This window comes from Staurois parvus, unplaced genomic scaffold, assembly GCF_062004578.1.
Source record: "Staurois parvus isolate SC_StPar_1 unplaced genomic scaffold, SC_StPar_1.0 ptg000154l, whole genome shotgun sequence".
Taxonomy (NCBI): Eukaryota; Metazoa; Chordata; class Amphibia; order Anura; family Ranidae; genus Staurois; species Staurois parvus.
Genome location: NW_028317950.1, coordinates 15,002,582 through 15,022,087, shown reverse-complemented (window position 1 = coordinate 15,022,087; position 19,506 = coordinate 15,002,582). Strand labels below are relative to the sequence as shown.

The window sequence follows — 19,506 nt, the reverse complement described above, 5'->3', positions numbered from 1 at the left end:
CGGCGGTCAGCTACTTATAGCGGGATTGCGGTGGGCATTCTGACACTGGAGGGGATCTGACTTGGTGTCACTGACATTCCCAGTGACACTAATACAGTGATCAGTGCTAAAAAAAAAAGCACTGACACTGTACTAATGACACTGGGCAGGAAGGGGTTAAAATGAGGGGCTATCAAAGGGTTAACTGTGTGCTGTTTTACTATGTGCTGTGTCAGTGTGCTTCACTGTAAGCACACTGCTTTGGATGGCTGTGTTGCGCACAGCCATGCAAACCAGTGTGCAGGAGCTGACAGGGAGGAGAACTGTTTTGTCTACAAACAGTTCTCCTTCCCATCGGAGATGCTCGGCAATCACTGGGAGCTGGCGAGTAATCACTGGCTGGGGCCCAGTGATTGACAGACGCGGTTGGCGGCACGCGAGTAGGGCACGCATGCGCCCCCTACCAGGAAATGCGAAATAACGTATATATGTGATTTTGCGCACCCGTGCCACCCTGTAGCAGTATTTCTGTTATAGGGCGGTCGGGAAGTGGTTAACCTCTCTGCACTTGGCCTTATAGTCCCCACGCACATTTCAGTCTAATTGGTTTGAGTTGTTCTCAACTCAAACAGAACTGAGCTCTGTGTGGACTTTTATTCATGAAAATATGTATTTATTGATTATAATTACAGGAAATTATCTAACACCGACAATCTAGGCAGTGCTTTATATACTGTGCATTCAACATCAAGCCGACTGCAAGGAGCTTGCAATCTAAGGTCCCTATCTCACATGCATACCTACTGTACATGGCACAAACAGGGATAAGTGAGCGCTAAAAGTCAATGAACCCGCTAAACACCAAAAGGTACCAAAAACCTCCAAAATAACCATATAAAACCAGAGTGTAGCGCTAAAATCAACATACAAATGAGTCATTCAAGGTAAAAGATAGAGCCGGTAAAATCATAAAATCATGCAATAACAAGTGACAGTTGTAGATGACCAATAGTGACTTAGTGATTCTATAAATAAGGTGTCACTCTCAACAGCTATAATAATATAATCGAAAACATGAAATATGGCAAAATATTATATATAGGTGACACAAGTAATAAAGTGCTGGAAAATAAATAAAGTGACTGAATAGTGATTCACTCTGTCACTGTATAGTGACCAATGGTGTATAAAGTGCTGCAGAGGATGATCAACATATAGTCCAATATAAGGTGCATTGGAGATCGTGATGATCTTCAATATTTTGTGATCTTATCCAGCAAAGTGGTGATGTGGCCCAAATTGTGAAGACTGCGCACTCACCAGATGCACAATCAATAAGCACATTTAGAGATATCACCCTCAGAAACCTGGAGGTTCCTTTAAGGTCTGGTCTGGTCAGGTGTCCCCCACTTTTCAACATCCACTGCTAGCAATGGCTCAAATCGCTCTGTAAGTGTTGTAAACTTCGTGTTTTCACTTGAACAAGAAGGCTGTCATGATTCCTTAGCTCTGGGTTTATTAAAGGCTCTTTGTTAGGCCCTGTTGGTGTTCAGTGAGGGATCCAGTGCTCCTTGATCCTCCTGTGTGACAGAAGAGCTTGCAATCAGTCTATCCCAGCCTCGCTCTCCAGGCTCCTCCACTCTCCTGAGTGCGGCTCAGCTCTCCAGGTGGGGGCGTGGGGGACACCTGACCAGACCAGACCTTAAAGGGACCTCCAGGTTTCTGAGGGTGATATCTCTAAATGAGCTTATTGATTGTGCATCTGGTGAGTGTGCAGTCTTTACAATTTGGGCCACATCACCACTTTGCTGGATAAGATCACCAAATTTTGAAGATCATCACGATTTCCTATGCACCTTATATTGGACTATATGTTGATCATCCTCTGCAGCACTTTATACACCATTGGTCACTATACAGTGACAGAGTGAATCACTATTCAGTCACTTTATTTATTTGCCAGCACTTTATCACTTATGTCACCTATATATAATATTTTGCCATATTTCATGTTTTAGATTATATTATTATAGCTGTTGAGAGTGACACCTTATTTATAGAATCACTAAGTCACTATTGATCATCTACAACTGTCACTTGTTATTGCATAATTTTATGATTTTACCGGCTCTGTCTTATACCTTGAATAACTCATTTGTATGTTGGTTTTAGCACTACACCCTGGTTTTATATACCTACTGTACATACATGCACACACATACTAGGGTCAATTAACCTCTGGCTGAATACTTATTGCATATGTGAGGCAGCAGGAAGGGTGGGCCTTAAAGAGTTCATGGGGGCTGAGGTTTCTGAGCCGAGAGTGTGCTTTACTGTGTGCTCCTAGCTCAGTGATCGAGCTGTCACAGACAGCTCACAGTTTCTGTTTATGATCGGGAGCCAGCAGGACGGGCTCCTGATCATGTGACAGCCAATCACACAGATCACATGATTGAGAAGTATGTCCCACATCTTCATGTTTTTTATTACAATAACAAACACGTCATACTTACCTGCTCTGTGCACTGGTATTGCACAGAGCAGTCTGATCCTCTTCTAGGGACCCCTTCCTTTGGCGAGTGCCTCCATAAAAAGCTGCTTTCTATGGGGGCACTTGTGCGGGCTTGCTCCCAAGCCTTCCTGTCTTCGTTTATTGACATAGACAGTGCGGCTTGGCTCTGCTCCCTCGTCACAGGATTTGATTGACAGCTGCAGAAGCCAATGGCTTCCACTGTTATCAATCTGCTCAGTGAGGAGGGAGAGAACTACTGCCTTCGGGCACAGGGCTGGAGCGTTATCGGGCTCAGGTAAGTTTAAGGGGGGGCTGGGGAATTGCATGCAGGTTTTTGACCTTAATGCATAGGATGAATACATTAAAGGTAAAAACCTTAAAGTGATTGTAAACCTTTACATATACCCAGTGAAGTGACTGGTCTCAGGTGATACATAGAGATTAAACAAATCCTCCTACATAAGTTGTACCTGTTTATCTATAGCTGTCTGTCCCCTACATCTACATCAAACTGCAGGATTTACACAGAATCTCTCAGCTCTGAAAAGCAGGGGGTGGGTGCTGAAGTTATATCAGTGAGGAGAGCTGATTGGGGGGAAGAGACCCCCCCCCCCTTCACAGAGCACACAGGAACAGAGCTGAGGCTGTCAATCACAGACTGTGCCCTCCCCTGTCAGCATTTTTCTCTTGGTGTAAGAAAAACTCAACAGAAGTGACTCATAGCAGAGGCACAAGGCCATTGACAGAAAATACACTTCATGCTCTGGATTGAGCAAAGTACACACTATAGATGGATATGCTTTGTTCATATTTTATGTCTGAAATTTACAACCACTTTAAAGCTTTAGAACCACTTTAAAGTGTGAGAGGAAACCCATGCAAGCACAGCAAGAACATAAAAACTCCATGCAGACATTGTTTTGGCTGGGATTTGAACCAGGGACCCCAGTGCTACCAGGAGAAGAAGTACTAACCACTGAGGCACCAAGCTCATTTTTTTCTTTTTAAGCATGCAAAAAATGGTTGCTCAGGTTGGAGAAAACGGAATTGTTTTTGATGAGGTTGTAAAGCATGTGTTCTAATCAAATTCTTTATTCCTTCATGTGTTAACTGGGGGGGTAAAAATTAAAAGACTTGGCAAAAAAAAAAATCGAATTTAAAAAAAATCTTTTGTAGAGTAGGCAGCAACAAATTAAATTATTAATAAAAGACAAACCAGCAAATGTGCCCCCAATAAAAAAACAAAACAAAAAAAAAACAAAAACAGCAATAGCAGGGCAAGGAGCAATAATGATGTTGAAATCTCTGTAACACATAGCAACCAAATGTCACCAATCAGCAGTCGGGAAAAAGAGGACCGCCAATTGGTTGCCGCACTTTGCGACACCCCTCTTTGCTTTATTGAATAAGCCTGATACCTTTAAGCCCAGTGTAACTTTTTTTTATTATTATTATTTTTAATATGAATGCAAAATTACACCAGTTACCCGCTCCTCAGGTGGACACAATCCGCCGTTATTAAAACTAAAGCACTTTAATAACGTGGGAAAAAAAAAAGAAGAAAAAAAAAAAGGAGCTTTACTTGCCATTCCCAAACCCCCCCCTTTCCCGTTAAGACACTGCGCCACCTCCCTCCCCGCTTCCCTTTAACTTCTTCAAATTAATGAGACGATGGCAGACAGGGGAGGTGGGGTGGAAGGTAACCGGGACTTGTGTGAATAGAACAGTTGTTAAAAGTAATATTGGAAAGCGGGCTTTGGCCTGGGGTGGCGTAAGCAGCAGAAATCCGGCTAAATCGTTAAATAAACAGAGCCGGAGCCAGGACTGAATCCCTCGGTTGGTTACTGTATACTTTCTGTACCGTGGCTCAGAATAGATCTGAGGCTTGCGGGGAAAGAAGGCGAGAAGGGGCTTCAGAATTCCAATAAAGACCTCAAATTGAAGGAGGCCCTGCTGTGAGTTTCTGCCGGAAAATTAAAGAGCGCTCAATCTTAAGTGACAGATGACTTGTCTCAGTGTCACAACTGCCAGGGGGATTAGTGATAATATGGCAATATATTACAAAGGGAGGGAGAGAGCGGGGATAAGCTAGCGATGTTTCTTCCTTCACAGGGAAGATCTCTTTAAGGAAACATCCTTCACTTGGCTTCCCACCAGCCTGGCTCTTCTACGGCCTTAGGCAGACGATAGAAGCCGCCTACATCCACCTCTTCTACCTGAACATATTTCCTGGGCGTTCTGCATTTTCTTCCATCTATTTCATTATCCCCATTCCCACTAACCTTCACTTTTGCCATGCCCATTGGGTCCTTCAAATGTTTTACAGCCCCTAAGTGCGCACAACAAAAACACCTGCTAGGATCAATGTAAAGTGTTGATAAACCCAAAACTGAAAAGGTTTTAAATTGCAGCTTACCTATTCCTAGATATCGTGACTGCATTCATTTTCTTTTTTTTTAAAGCTTTTTTTTCTTTTATTTTCCTGTTGATCTGGCCAGTGATTCTGTTATTGTTCATTAACAGACCAAGCTGTCCAGCAAAAGTGGCAATTAGGGCCCCTTCACACTAGAAGGTGGTGCAAGAACCTTGTGCTCCGTGCCAATGTCAGGCATCACATTCCCCAAATCCAATCACTGTCCAAATCTTGTAGACTTCACCTCCGTAACATCTGGCCAGTAATTCTGTTATTTTTCAACTTCCACTAACAGACCAAGCTGTCCAGCAAAAGTTGCAGTTGGGGCCCGTTCACACTAGAAGACGGTGCAGGAACCTTGTGCTCCGTGACAATTTCACGCATCACATTCACCAAATCCAATCACTGTCTAAATCTTGTAGACTTCACCTCCGTAACATCTCCAAGATACGCCCGTTCTTAACCACTGAAACTACTAAGCAACTTCCCGTCTATTTCATTATCCCCATTCCCACTATCCCTCACATTCGCCATGCCCATTGGATCCTTCAAATGTTCTACAGTCCCTAAGTGCACACAACAAAAACACCTGCTAGGATCAATGTAAAGTGTTGGTAAACTCAAAACTGAAAAGGTTTTAAATTGCAGCTTACCAATTCCTAGATATGGTGACTGCATTTGTTTTCTTTTTTTTTTTTTTTTTTAAAGCTTTTTTTTGTTTTATTTTCCAGCTGATCAGGCCAGTAATTCTGTTATTTTTCAACTTCCATTAACAGACCAAGCTGTCCAGCAAAAGTGACAGGGCCTGTTCACACTAGAAGGCAGTGCAGGAACCTTTTGCTCCGTGCCAATTTCATGCATCACATTCCCCAAATCCAATCGCTGTCCAAATCTTGTAGACTTCACCTCCGCAACATCTCCAAGATACGCCCGTTCTTAACCTCGGATACTACTAAGCAACTTATTCACTCCCTTGTTATATCTCGCTTTAACTATTGTAACTCCCTCCTCATTGGCCTACCTCATCGCAGGCTATTCCCTCTTCAGTCTATCATGAATGCGGCTGCCAGACTCATCCAGCTTACTAACTGTTCCATATCTGCCACCCCTCTCTGCCAATCCCTCCCCACTGGCTTCCCATTGCCAAACAAATAAAATTCAAAACATTAACAATCACATATAAAACCATTTTATAACTCTACCCCAAATTACTTCACCAATCTGTCTCCAAATATCATCCACTCCGCTCCTCCCACAACCTCCTGCTCTGTAGCTCCCTTGTCTCCTCCTCCCATGCTCATCTCCAGGACTGCTCCAGAGCCTCCTCCATTCTCTGGAACTCTCTACCTCAATCTATCAGCCTACTCTGCCCACTTTTACGCTATCTCTGAAAACCTCTCTCTTCAGGGAAGCCTATCCTGTCTTCAGCTAATAACCAAATCTTCTATTCCTTCTACCAGTCCATCTCCCATAGTTATTACCTTTTGTACCACCAGCCCCTCCCTCTTAGATTGTAAGCTCCAAGGAACAGGGCCCTCCTAACCCTCTTGTATTGAACTGTATTGTTGCTGTATTGTCTCCCTTTATTTTGTAAAGCGCTGAGCAAACTGTTGGTGCTATATAAATCCTGTATAATAATAATAATCACATTAAAATCACACTGCCCTTGTGATCTGCAGTAGGTGTCAGTGCAAAATTAACGAAACCCCAAATGCAGGTCGCAAACACAGTGCGTTTGCCGGCGCCAGATCACATGGTTCAAAAGTAGGTATGATGCTCTGCTGGACCTGCCAATCTCAAACCATGCAGAGCTTATTAGGCATGTCCATATAAAAGAACATCTGGGTAGCAGTGACCATAACTTGATTTCATTTGTTGTTAGCTGTAAACATCAAGCAAAATAAAAATGCTCAACTTTAAAAGAGCTAATTTTCCAAGGATGAGAGCTGCTCTCCAAGACTTAGAATAGGAGGGAATATTGGCATCGATGAAAACACAGAAATGGGAGTTCTTCAAAAAGACTGTATGTGAACACACTGCAAAATATATTCCCATGGGCAACAAGTTTAAAAGACTAAAAATCCAACCTATGCGGCTTACGGCCAAAATTAAAAAAGCTATAGATAATAAGAAAAGAGCTTTTATTAAATATAAAAATAAAGCAACACTATCATTGTTTATGGACTTTTGTCTTTTTTCAGCCAGACAAACTATGTAAAAGTACCATGTGATCCAGTTGCAGTGCGTTTCCAAAAGTAGTGCATGCACTACATTTGATGCAGTGCAGTGCGATTTCAGCCCTTTCAAAATCGCACTGCACAGAACTACATGTGAATCGCACAGGAACCACCATGCATTCATATGCAGATCCTAGTGTGAACCGACGCCTAGAGGGTTGAGACAAACCAATGAACACTGATAGGAGTGCTTACAATGGTCAATTTATTTGTTAAAAGATTTATCTCAAAAGAAAAAAAACAATTGTTGTAACTGCTTATAAAATGTTAGCTGGAAGTCAGTTTTAATTTATTACTCAAGTCTAAATCTGCTAGTGCACTTAACACTCCCCTCTCCCCAGATTGACAGTGCTTCTGTCCAAAGGTGGCTCCATTGCTCCTCCATCCAGCCACCATACAGACAGGAACAGTATTACTGACTGGATCATCAGGTGGAAATAAAAGAGAAAACATAAAAAAATGAAAATTAATGCAGCCACCACACTTACTAATTGGTAAGGTGCAGTATTTTAAATGCATGTTTTTGAGTTAAATACCGCTTTAACTAACAGAATTATACAGTGCAGCTCACAGCACCCTCAAGGAATAACTACAAGCAGAGAAGACTGAAAACTAATTTTTATGTTAAGCCTTCCCACACTACACCAAAATTAAAAAAAATGTTGATATTAAATGATTGCAAAAAAATTAAAGCTGGGCCCAGGCAACTAGATCCTGTAAATACACAGATAAAATAAATATATAAAAGCTGTTTTACCTGGCAAAGGATTTGTATTTGTCTACCCAGTTCTGAGGTTAACACAGCTCATCACTGTCTGGCAGGGGAGGTGACCTGACCATTCTTTACTGCAGTTTCACTTTCACTTACAGGTCTCCTTCCCACCCCTACCCTGTGACTAGACAGTGAAAGGAGGAGCAGCACACTTTCTATCTCATATTCCTTGAAATTCAACACACTTGTTTGGCTCACTGTGCTGCTCCTGCCCCCCAGCTATGCTGTACAGTTTACTGCAAGAGGCTACAACCAAGTCAAACTAATTTAATGTAAAACACATTTAATGATGTTTTCAAGAAGTCCCATTTTTTTTTCTTATTATAGTTTTCTGTCTCCATGGAATAATGTACATTTAGTACTTTGTCCCATCTTCCTATGTGCTGTGGAAGGCTAGCTACGTAGTCAGACAGGATGCCTCTTTTCCCACGTGGCAGTCCGATAACGCAGCCAGCAAGGAGACGGCTGCTTTAATAGCCTGCGCTTATCTCCAGCTCCGCCGAGCGGACTATGGTCAAATGACAGCCGGACGAACACTTCGTCCCTCCGGGAGGGCATCATATGACGTCCTTCTGGATCGCACTTTGCGCGTGCCCGCAGGGCCGCGCTGTGCCGAGATCTGTCACTGGCTGTGTACCTCGGACACGGCCGATGACAGATCTGTGTACCGGACCGTTGCCAGTACCATGTGACCTGCTGTGACCAATCACAGCAGGTCACATGACAGTTGTATACAATGGATGGCTTCTTTTCATGCCATCCATTGTATACAACTGTGTCTAACTGTGAATGGTCACAGTGATCACATGCACAGCTGGGCCAATCACAGTCCATCTGTGTCATGTGATTAGCCATGGCCAATCACAGCTAATCACAAAAAAAACCTGAATTAATTTCAATTTCATTCAGTTAAATGCTTGCTTATTGCAAGGAAATTCTTTGCTATAAGCAATCAAATTGTGTACAAAAAAAACTGCTAATCACTTCCCCAAAGTAGTACAATGTTACTATGGTAACATTATACTACCTTGGTCATAGTACAATATGAAAAAAAAAATCTTTTAAAAAAGAGAAAAAATGTAACAAAAAAATTAAAAATATTTTTTCGTACTATCACAAGTCAGTGTCCCTGATCACCACCACACCAGTTATATGACGACGCTGTACTGCACTGGTGACAGTATGTAAAAAAAAAAAAATTGTGAAAATAATTTTTTTAATTTCTTTATTTTCCGAAAAATTATGACAAAAAAATTACAACTTCAAAAAACTCACCATGCCTCTTTTGAAATGTGTTGGACTGTCTACTTTGCAAAAAGTGGTCATTTGGGGGATATCTGTACTGTTCTGACATTTTTGGGCCTCAAGAAATTAAATTGGCTGTCAGTACTTCAGGATTGATCAATTGTCAGATATATCCCATAGTTTGTGAACTCTATAACTTACCTACCGACTAAATCATAAATACTAATTTGGGTTATTTTCACCAAAAACATGTAGCAGAATACATCTTGGCCTAAATGTATGAAGAACAATTATTTATTTGCAAACTTTTATAACAGAAACAAAGAAAAACGTGTTTTTTTTTCACAATTTTCGTTCTTTTTTTTGTTAATTAAGCAAAAAATAAAAAAACCCCGGTGTTGATTAAATACCACCAAATGAAAGCTCTAGTTGTGTGAAGAAAATGATAAAATGTTAGTTTGGGTACAGTGTTGTATGACCGCGCAATTGTCATTCAAAATGTGAGAGCGCTGAAACCTGAAAATTGGGCTGGGCAGGAAGGGGGTAAAAGTGGCCGGTATTGAAGTGGTTAAGGTGCCCCCGCTCCTCTGAGCTAAGTATTTGTTAAATAATAAGCACTCAAACCCCTGCGGACCTAGCCACTGCTATTGAACCCCTAAGACCTGGAACTAGACAGAAAAATAAATATTGTCAGGCATACCTCTATTCCTTATAGTTTGAGATTCTCACCTTCCCACTAGCTCTCTTGATTTTCAGAAAGTCTTCTAAAAGTAGGTTGGACAATACTTCTTCCATCTTCATCTCGGAGACACTGAGAAAAACAAAAGAATGGCGGAAGAATGAAGTAGCGATACGCAGTTCTGAAGTCTGATACTTTGTTAGTGGCTAACTACTAAGCCACCGTTATCTGCCTTGCAGCAGGTCCTCAGTTCAAATCCCATCCAAGAGAAAATCTGCATGGAGTTTGCATGTCTTCTCTGGCTTGTGGGATCTTCTCACACACCAAAGACATGCTGGTAGGTTACATGGCTCCTGTCTAAATTGGCCCTAGTATGTGTATGCATGCTTGTAAGATAGGAGCCTTACATTGTAAGCTCCTTCTGAACAGGGAATGATGTAAAACAATAGTAGGTAAAGCCCTGTACAACTCTTGGGTCCCATTAGACAGTCAGCTTGAAATAACATAATCTTTGATTTTTTTATTCCTCTTCCCATGGCATATGCATTTAGTGGAGGTAGATTTACCCCAGGTTCACACATAAGCGTTTTCTGCAGCGTTTTGGAGAAACGCAGTACAGTCCATTTAACATAATTTTCCTAAATGTTCACACCTGTGCGTTTTTTTGAAAGGGTCAGGGACTTTTTTGAACGCAAAAAGTTGCGTTTTTGGTTCTATCGACATTTAATGTGATTTCCTATGGGACATGTTCACAACTGTGCGTGTTTTGGAAAGAGTCAGGAACTTTTTTTAATGCAAAAAGTTGCGTTTTTCGGTTCTGTAGACATTTAATATGATTTCCTATGGGACATGTTCACACCTGTGCGTTTTTTGGAAAGGGTCAGGGACTTCTTTGAATGCAAAAATTTGCGTTTTTCGGTTCTATAGACGTTTAACATGACTTCCTATGGGACGTCTTCACACCTTTGCGTTATTTGAAAAGGGTTTTTTGGAAAGAGTCAGGGACTTTTTTGAACACAAAAAAGTTGCATTTTTGGTACTATAGACATTTAATATGATTTCCTATGGGACATGTTCACACCTGTGCATTTTTTGGAAAGGGTCAGGGACTTTTTTGAACAAAAAGTTGTGTTTTTGGTTCTAAAGACATTTAACATGATTTCCTATGGGACAGGTTCACATCTCAGTGTTTTTCACCCGGTGCGTTTTTTGTAAAGGGTCAAAGACTTTTTTGAACGCAAAAAGTTGCGTTTTTCGGTTCTGTAGACATTTAATATGATTTCCTATGGGACATGTTCGCACCTGTGCGTTTTTTGGAAAGGGTCATGGACTTCTTTGAATGCAAAAAGTTGCGTTTTTCGGTTCTATAGACGTTTAACATGACTTCCTATGGGACGTCTTCACACCTGAGCGTTATTTGGAAAGGGTTTTTTGGAAAGGGTCAGGGACTTTTTTGAACGCAAAAAGCTGCGGTTTTCGGTTCTGTAGACATTTAATATGATTTCCTATGGGACATGTTCACACCTGTGCGTTTTTTGGAAAGGGTCAAAGACTTTTTTAAACAAAAAGTTGTGTTTTTGGTTCTAAAGACAATTAACATAATTTCCTATGGGACAGGTTCACATCTCAGCGTTTTTCACCCGGTGCATTTTTTGTAAAGGGTCAAAGACTTTTTTGAACGCAAAAAGTTGCGTTTTTGGTTCTATAGACTTCAATGGAAACACTGCAGAAAAGCATGTATTGCGTTTTTGCTGCATTTTTGCCATGTTTTAAATCTGCCTAGCAACCAAAAAAAATTTTCAAAAACCCCAAAAACGCAAAAGGCATCAAAAACATGGCAAAACCGCAATGCAGAAATGGCTCAAACGCAACCTGCATAGGTGTGAACCTAGCCCTAATGTGTTTATTAATTACTTGAAGTGGACCTTCATACAATGTATATTCCTAACCTCCCTCTCTTTTACTACACATTTGGTTAATTTTTTCTTGGAGGGGGGTAGCAAATACAGTTTCCAATTGGTATTTGCTCCCACTACTTAATTCCTCACTTCGACAAGGATGATGTCCCTCGGTCGTCCCAACCCCTCCCCCTAACTGACGGGACTGAAGACTTCAGAAAATGCAATGAAAAAGTAACAAATAAAGCATAACTTAATTGTGGAGGGACCTCCACTGGGTTAGTAGAAATGAATGAAGGGAAAAGCCCAGAGCTGAGCTTTAATATTAGAAAAGGATTATTCCTGCCCTGTATATAAACTGGGCAGTACAGTGGCTTAGAGGTTACCATTTCTGCCTTGCAGCACTGGGTCCTTGGCTTAAATCCCAACCAGGACACCAACAGCATGGATTTTTCCTGTTCTCCCTGTTCTTGCATAGGTTTCCTCCCACACTCCAAAGCTGTAAGGTGATTGGCTCCTGTCTAAACTCGCCCTAGTATGTGTGTATGCATAAAGAGACCTAAGATTGTAAGCTACTTGGGGATGTGAATGCACAATAACTATTACTACTACTAAATAAAAAACTGCCATCCAGGTGGCCAGGAAAAATGTGGCAGTCTTCAACTATGGAGTTAAAGAATATGTTACCCCAATATTTCTTGTTCCTGATAATGTACAATGTACAAAGTATCCTCATCTCCCACTGTGGTCAGTTTTCTGGCTGTGCTGGAAGCAGAGCCTGTCTGCCCACCAACGTCTAAGATTGGTGCTGATATGCCCCTCTGCATAGCCATTCACTGGGAAGATCATTGTACTGCTGTTTCTGCGCCCCACCTCTCTAAGCCTCTTATGCAGCTGAGAACAGAGATTATGTGATCACAAAATAAACAGGAAAAAAATGGTATTTATAATTTTTTTTATGTATACACAAATGTTTTGCCTTCCATTTCTATTTTAAATTGACTGAGTTGTTTTACAAGGTGTTGGTTTACATATACTTACAGTATCTCACAGAAGAGAGTACACCCCTCACATTTTTGTAAATATTTTATTCTCTTTTCATGTGACAACACTGAAGAAATGACACTTTGCTACAATGTAAAGTAGTAAGTGTACAGCTTGTATAACATGTAAATTTGCTGTCCCCTCAAAATAACTCAACACACAGCCATTAATGTCTAAACCGCTGGCAACAAAAGTGGGTACACCCCTAAGTGAAAATGTCCAAATTGGACCCACAGTGTTAATATTTTGAGTGGCCACCATTATTTTCCAGCACTGCCTTAACCCTCTAGGGCATGGAGTTCACCAGAGCTTCACAGGTTGCCACTGGAGTCCTCTTCCACTCCTCCATGACAAGGCCTGTTCTGAATGGAACCTGTCCTGTTAAACCACTGTATGGTCTTCGCCACCATGCTGCAGCTCAGTTTCAGGGTCTTGGCGATCTTCTTATAGCCTAGGCCATCTTTATGTAGAGCAACAATTCTTTTTTTCAGATCCTCAGAGTTCTTTGCCATGAGGTGCCATGTTGAACTTCCAGTGACCAGTATGAGAGAGTGAGAGCGATAACACCAAATTTAACACACCTGCTCCCCATTCACACCTGAGACCCTGTAACACTAACGAGTCACCAGGGAGGGAAAATGGCAAATTGGGCCCAATTTGGACATTTTCACTTAGGGGTGTACACACTTTTGTTGCCAGCGGTTTAGACATTAATGGCTGTGTGTTGAGTTATTTTGAGAGAACAGCAAATTTACACTGTTATACAAGATGTACACTCACTACTTTACATTGTAGCAAAGTGTAATTTCTTCAGTGTTGTCACATGAAAAGATAGAATAAGATATTTACAAAAATGTGAGGGGTGTACTCACTTCTGTGAGATACTGTATATGATCTATGATAGGATATATTTATCTCTAGCCAAAACTGTTTTTTTTTTTCTTTTTAAATTTTGAATAAAGTGTGGAGGGTTTTTATTCCTGTATGTGTTAGTTTTTGTAGTATTTTACCCTTTTGTAACTGAGAATGGAATTGAACAGAAATTAAATTTTTTTACAACTGTTGGCGAAAACAGGAGTGGAAAGACAATCCTTGAATGGGGACATCTGCAAATCATTTGGAAGATTTCCTTGCACTTTCTTTTGTGTCAGGAAGTGATAAAAATCTCCCCAATAGCCCACAATAATAAAAAATAGCCTAACTTGAGATTCTAACTATTCTCTACTCTACCAAAAACAAATACATCATTTGGGCTAAAGATACATTTAATAAAAAAAAATATTTGATTTGTTGTTTGCACCTCACCCACCTGATCTTGTGATCCACCAAGGTTTGTACATAATCGGCCTCGGATGGTATAAGAATGAGCAGGCTGCTCCCCTGAGCTCCAATTCTTGCTGTGCGACCGACGCGATGTATATATTCGGCGGCAGTTGCTGGAGCGTTGTACTAGGAATACATTGAGAAAAGTGTAACAATATTAAAGAGAAACTCTGGGTATCCCAAAAAAAAACAAAACAGTTTAACACCCATTTCTGGTAATGAGAGAAGAGCTATCATGCAGTTGATAACCTGACACCCTACAAATTAGTGGTGCACCGAAATGAAAATTCTGGTGCCGAAACCAAAAATTCAAGATGCACATGGCCGAAAGCCGAAACTGAAATGGGCAGTTTTTAAAAATAATATATTTTTAAACGCAATTTTTCTAGAAATATATACACTTTAATGATTAAAAAAACAAAACACAATATATGTCCCAATTTTGTTGGTGAAATATGATGTTACACCGAGCAAATAGATACCTAACATGTCACGCTTTAAAACTGCACACGCTCCTGGAATGGTGCCAAACTACGGTATTTAAAAATCTCCATGATAAAGATTAAAAAAACAAAAAAGCAAAACACAATATATACCCCAATATTTTGGTAAAATATGAAATATGATGTTACGCCGAGTAAATAGATACCTAATATGTGATGCTTTAAAACTGCGCACGCTCGTGGAATTGCGCCAAAATACGGTACTTAAAAATCTCCATGAGTGACACTTTAAAAATTTCTACAGGTTACCAGTTTAAAGTTACAGAGGAGTTCTAGTGCTGGAATTATTGCTCTTGCTCTGTTGTTCGTGGCGACAGCTCACATGTGTGGTTTGAACACCGTTTACATATGTGGGCGTGGCCTACGTATGCATTTACCACTACGTGCAAGCACGGGGGGACGAGGGCAATTTAAACATTTTTTTTTTTTATGATTTATTGAATTGCTTTATTTTTTTTATTTTTTTTACACTGTCCCTTAAAAATATTTTTTAATCACTTTTATTCCTATTACAAACAGCCCTTGTAATAGAAATATATGTGACACGTCCTCTTTATGGAGAGATATGGGGTCAATAAGACCCCACATCTCTCCTCTATAATGTAAAGCATTAGATCAAAAAAAGCATTGATCTAGTGCTTTAAAAAAAACAATGGCCTTGTTTACAAGGCGCCGGAACCGAATGTGATGTAATGACATCGCTCTGGTCCTCCAAGGCCATAGAAATGAGTGGAGGCCATCTTTCCTTCACTGATCTCTATGCCCAGTGTCGGGATTGTTGAATGGGTTTTCAGGTAAGGTTAACGGGGGACGGGGTTATTTTCGGCACCAGTATTGGTGCTTATTTTCATCAAGCCACTGAAATTTGGGTGCATCCCTACTACAAATATGCCCCTATTGCATCATGGCAAATGTGGAAATGTGCCTTTTTGCATAATCGGAAATGTGCCTTTTTTTTTCTCTTCCAATTTGAGACCTGTTTAGCTCAAGTGACCTTATGTGGCTTCAGGTGATAAGCAGGAAATAACATGACCTTTTTTTTTTTTTATAGCTGACAGGTAAGCCTCTATTTTAGTGGTTGTCAACATATGACCTAAAGGGGTATGTAATGCTTGAGAGGACTGTTGCGGAAAATGATGGTCAGAGAGTGTGGACATGTTACATTTTTGGCTGGAGATTTGCTGCAGAAGACATTATGAAACAGAACATGTTACATGAGGCTAATAGAGATCAATATTACTACCCTAATCAATTGTCCCACTACAAACTACTGAGGTCCGAGGACTGCAGATCTTATACAAAAGGGCCACATGGGCCAAAGGGCCGCAGGATGGGCACCAGGGCCCTACTCACTACACCACTCCGTCCATGCCCCATTCATTTCTACAACACCTATTAAAGACAGCATATCTTTAGAGTTTTCACTTGCTTTATAAAAAAATGGAAAAGTAGAGGTTCTGCCTATAATAACCAATCCAATTTTAGGGTTCAGGGTTCCGAATCAGTGATATATGGTTGTATCCCCATCAGGAGCTCATCTATGAAGGAGCAAAGGATTTTATCATGAAGATGATCCCTGTGTAAATTAACAAAACTGCTTAACATGATATTTTAGCTACTGGTGGAACCTGGTGGGCTGAGACCCCTCCTGGCATCTTCTTTGTCTTGGATGTTCCAAACAGTGAGATCTTCATGATGTAATTGTGGACCACCTGGGATTTTTATGTGTTCCAGCTCCTACTCATAAATATTCCATAATATAAAATTACAAAAATCGTTAGGGGCTTTCATAATGGGCACATCAGGTGTGCAAACCCAGGAAGCCAACGCATTTTACCTATAGAGCCTTTCACCTCCCTGGAGGTATTCCCGAGTGTAGCTCGGGGTAAAGTTTCAGCACCACAAGCGGTAACCCCGAGCTACACTCAGGAATACCCTGCAGCGTTGCTCCGGGATCTCTTCTTCACTTACCTTGTCCTGCGCTCCCGCGATGTCCCCCCTGCAGTGTCCCCGGCAATGTCCTCCAGCATCTGTCTTCCGGGTTCCATTCCCTGCGACGTCAGGATGTACGGGGGACGGAACTGATAGGAAATTTTTACATTTTAAAAGGGACATTCACTAAAATCACATAGTAAAACATTACTGTATCAAAGCATTTCACATATATTTTGTCCCGAGTGCTTTGTCCTGTGCCCTGCCTGCATTTTTACTGTTCTTTCTGCCTGGAAACTGAGAAATGTCCATGGTGTCCAAAAAGCGTCCCTTTAGGTCAAAATCGGATTTAGACCAGCTAGAGAACAGCGATAGTAAATTAGAACCACTTTCAGAATTGAGTGATAATGATTCGTGGGGAAATTCGTCATCAGACACTGAAAACGATTCTGCAACTGAGCTCAGTGATGTACGAACTTGGCACTCTATTTCAAATTTCAGTGTTTTTGGTTTGATTATATTATTGAATTAAAATTATTATTACCGTATTTGCCGGCGTATAAGACGACTGGGCGTATAAGACGACCCCCCTACTTTTCCTGCTAAAATGTAGTGTTTGGGCTATACTCGCCGTATAAGACTACCCCTCTTCCAATGCACACCAGTGGGAGGAATAGTGCCCCATCATTGATGTCAGTGGGAGGAATAGTGCCCCATCATTGGTGTCAGTGGGAGGAATAGTGCCCCATCATTGATGTCAGTGGGAGGAATAGTGCCCCATCATTGGTGTCAGTGGGAGGAATAGTGCCCCATCATTGGTATCAGTGGAAGGAATAGTGCCCCATCATTGGTATCAGTGGGAGGAATAGTGCCCCATCATTGGTATTAGTGGCAGGAATAGTGCCCCATCATTGGCATTAGTGGCAGGAATAGTGCCCTATCATTAGTATCAGTGGAGGAATAGTGCTCCATCATTGGTGTCAGTGGGAGGAATAGTGCCCCATCATTGGTATCAGTGGGAGGAATAGTGCCCCATCATTGGTATCAGTGGGGGGAATAGGTGCCCCATCATTGGTATCAGTGGCAGGAATGGTGCCCCATCATTGGTATCAGTGGCAGGAATAGTGCCCCATCATTGGTGTCAGTGGGAGGAATAGTGCCCCATAATTGATGTCAGTGGGAGGAATGGTGTCCCATCATTGGTGTCAGTGAGGGGTGGAATAGTGCCCCATCATTGGTGTCAGTGGGGGGTGGAATAGTGCCCCATCGTTGGTGTCAGTGGGGGGGGGAATAGTGCCCCATCGTTGGTGTCAGTGGGGGGGGGAATAGTGCCCCATCGTTGGTGTCAGTGGGGGGGAGGAATAGTGCCCCATCGTTGGTGTCAGTGGGAGGAATAGTGCCCCATCATTGGTATCAGTGGGAGGAATAGTGCCCCATCATTGGTATCAGTGACACCAATGATGGGGCACTATTCCTCCCACTGAGACTTGCTGACCCTGTTCTCGTATGGTGCTGCTGCAGCCAGCATATGTGGTTGCAGCAGCACCTCTACACAGAACACTTACCTGCTGCTCCGGCACTCAATTTTCGCGGGGCCGCTCGGCTCCGCCCCCTCGCCGGTGATTGGCCGCCTGTGTGCCTTTCCTGAGCTACAGTTCTGGCGGCCAATCACCGGTGAGGAGGCGGAGCCGAGCAGCCGCACGAACATCCAGTGGCCGAACTGAAGGAGACGCCGCGCTTCCTGGACCGGATCGTCGTGGGACTGGATCCAGGTAAGAGACATCAGCCCCTGCAAACCCCTGTACTTAATGCCGCAGCCCCCCTAACATGTGTACCGGCGTATAAGACGACCCCCGACTTTTGAGAAGATTTTCAAGGGTCAAAAAGTCGTCTTATACGCCGGCAAATACGGTATATTATTTTTTATGATTATTTATTAAATTATAATTTATGATTTCATGTTTCCAATTTTAACATACCCGGGATGTTTACTAGACTCTTGTTTGGACAGATTTCAGTGAGTTATTCCTAAAAATTACAGGCCTACAATAAAAAAAAATACATATTTCCATGCAAAAAATGTACCGCTTTGAGCACAGAAATATGGACATACAGTTGTGTCCAAAATTATTCAACCCCCAATGCTGTAAAGGGGTTTAGGGACTATAGTGTACATTTGGAATTGTATTCAGAATCAAATCCTACAAGGACGTTGTAACTACCCAAATGCAACTAAAATGACATCAATTGTTTATGTAATACAGTAGTAAATGGTTCTTATGTGGTTTCTTCATTGCCACAATTATTCAACCCCTTAAAGACTACCACTCTGAAGAACAGAGGTTCATACAGGTGCTTTCCATCAGGTATTGAAAACACCTGTGGATGTCACCGAGCAGCAATCAAGCATAATAAGCACCAATTAGGCAGCTTTAAAATGACTGTGATACTCAGCTCCTTCTAGACATTTACTGGTGTGGTTACAAACATGGTGAAGGCAAGAGAATGGTCCAGGAAGACAAGAGAAGAGGTGATTTCTCTTCACAGGAAGGGCAATGGCTATAAGAAGATTGCAAAGATGTTAAACATACCAAGAGACACCTTAGGAAGCATCATTCGCAAATTCAAGGCAAAGGGCACTGTTGAAACGCTACCTGGTCGTGGCAGAAAGAAGATGCTGACTTCGACTGCTGTGCGCTACCTGAAGCGTAGAGTGGAGAGAAGTCCCCGTGTGACTGCTGAGGAACTGAGAAAAGATTTGTCAGATGTGGGTACAGAAGTTTCAGCCCAGACAATAAGACGCACACTGCGTAATGAAGGCCTCCGTGCCAGAACTCCCAGGCGTACCCCCTTGCTGTCTCCAAAGAATAAGAAGAGTCGACTGCAGTATGCCAAAAGCCATGTGGACAAACCACAAAAGTTGTGGGATAGTGTTCTGTGGACTGATGAAACAAAATTAGAACTGTTTG

General features: G+C 41.8%; 1 protein-coding gene across 2 annotated transcripts in view; it reads right to left on the bottom strand.

The window, feature by feature from the left end:
* DDX31 (DEAD-box helicase 31) overlaps window positions 1–19,506 on the bottom strand; it is a 157,511-nt gene that overhangs the window by 45,849 nt on the left and 92,156 nt on the right. For both annotated transcript variants that reach the window (XM_089675089.1, XM_089675090.1), the window contains exons 16-17: window positions 14,089–14,228; window positions 9,888–9,969 (exon numbers count right to left, since the gene is read on the bottom strand). In XM_089675089.1, the coding sequence (XP_089531215.1) occupies window positions 9,888–9,969; window positions 14,089–14,228 (222 nt within the window). The remainder of the gene's footprint in view (window positions 1–9,887; window positions 9,970–14,088; window positions 14,229–19,506) is intronic.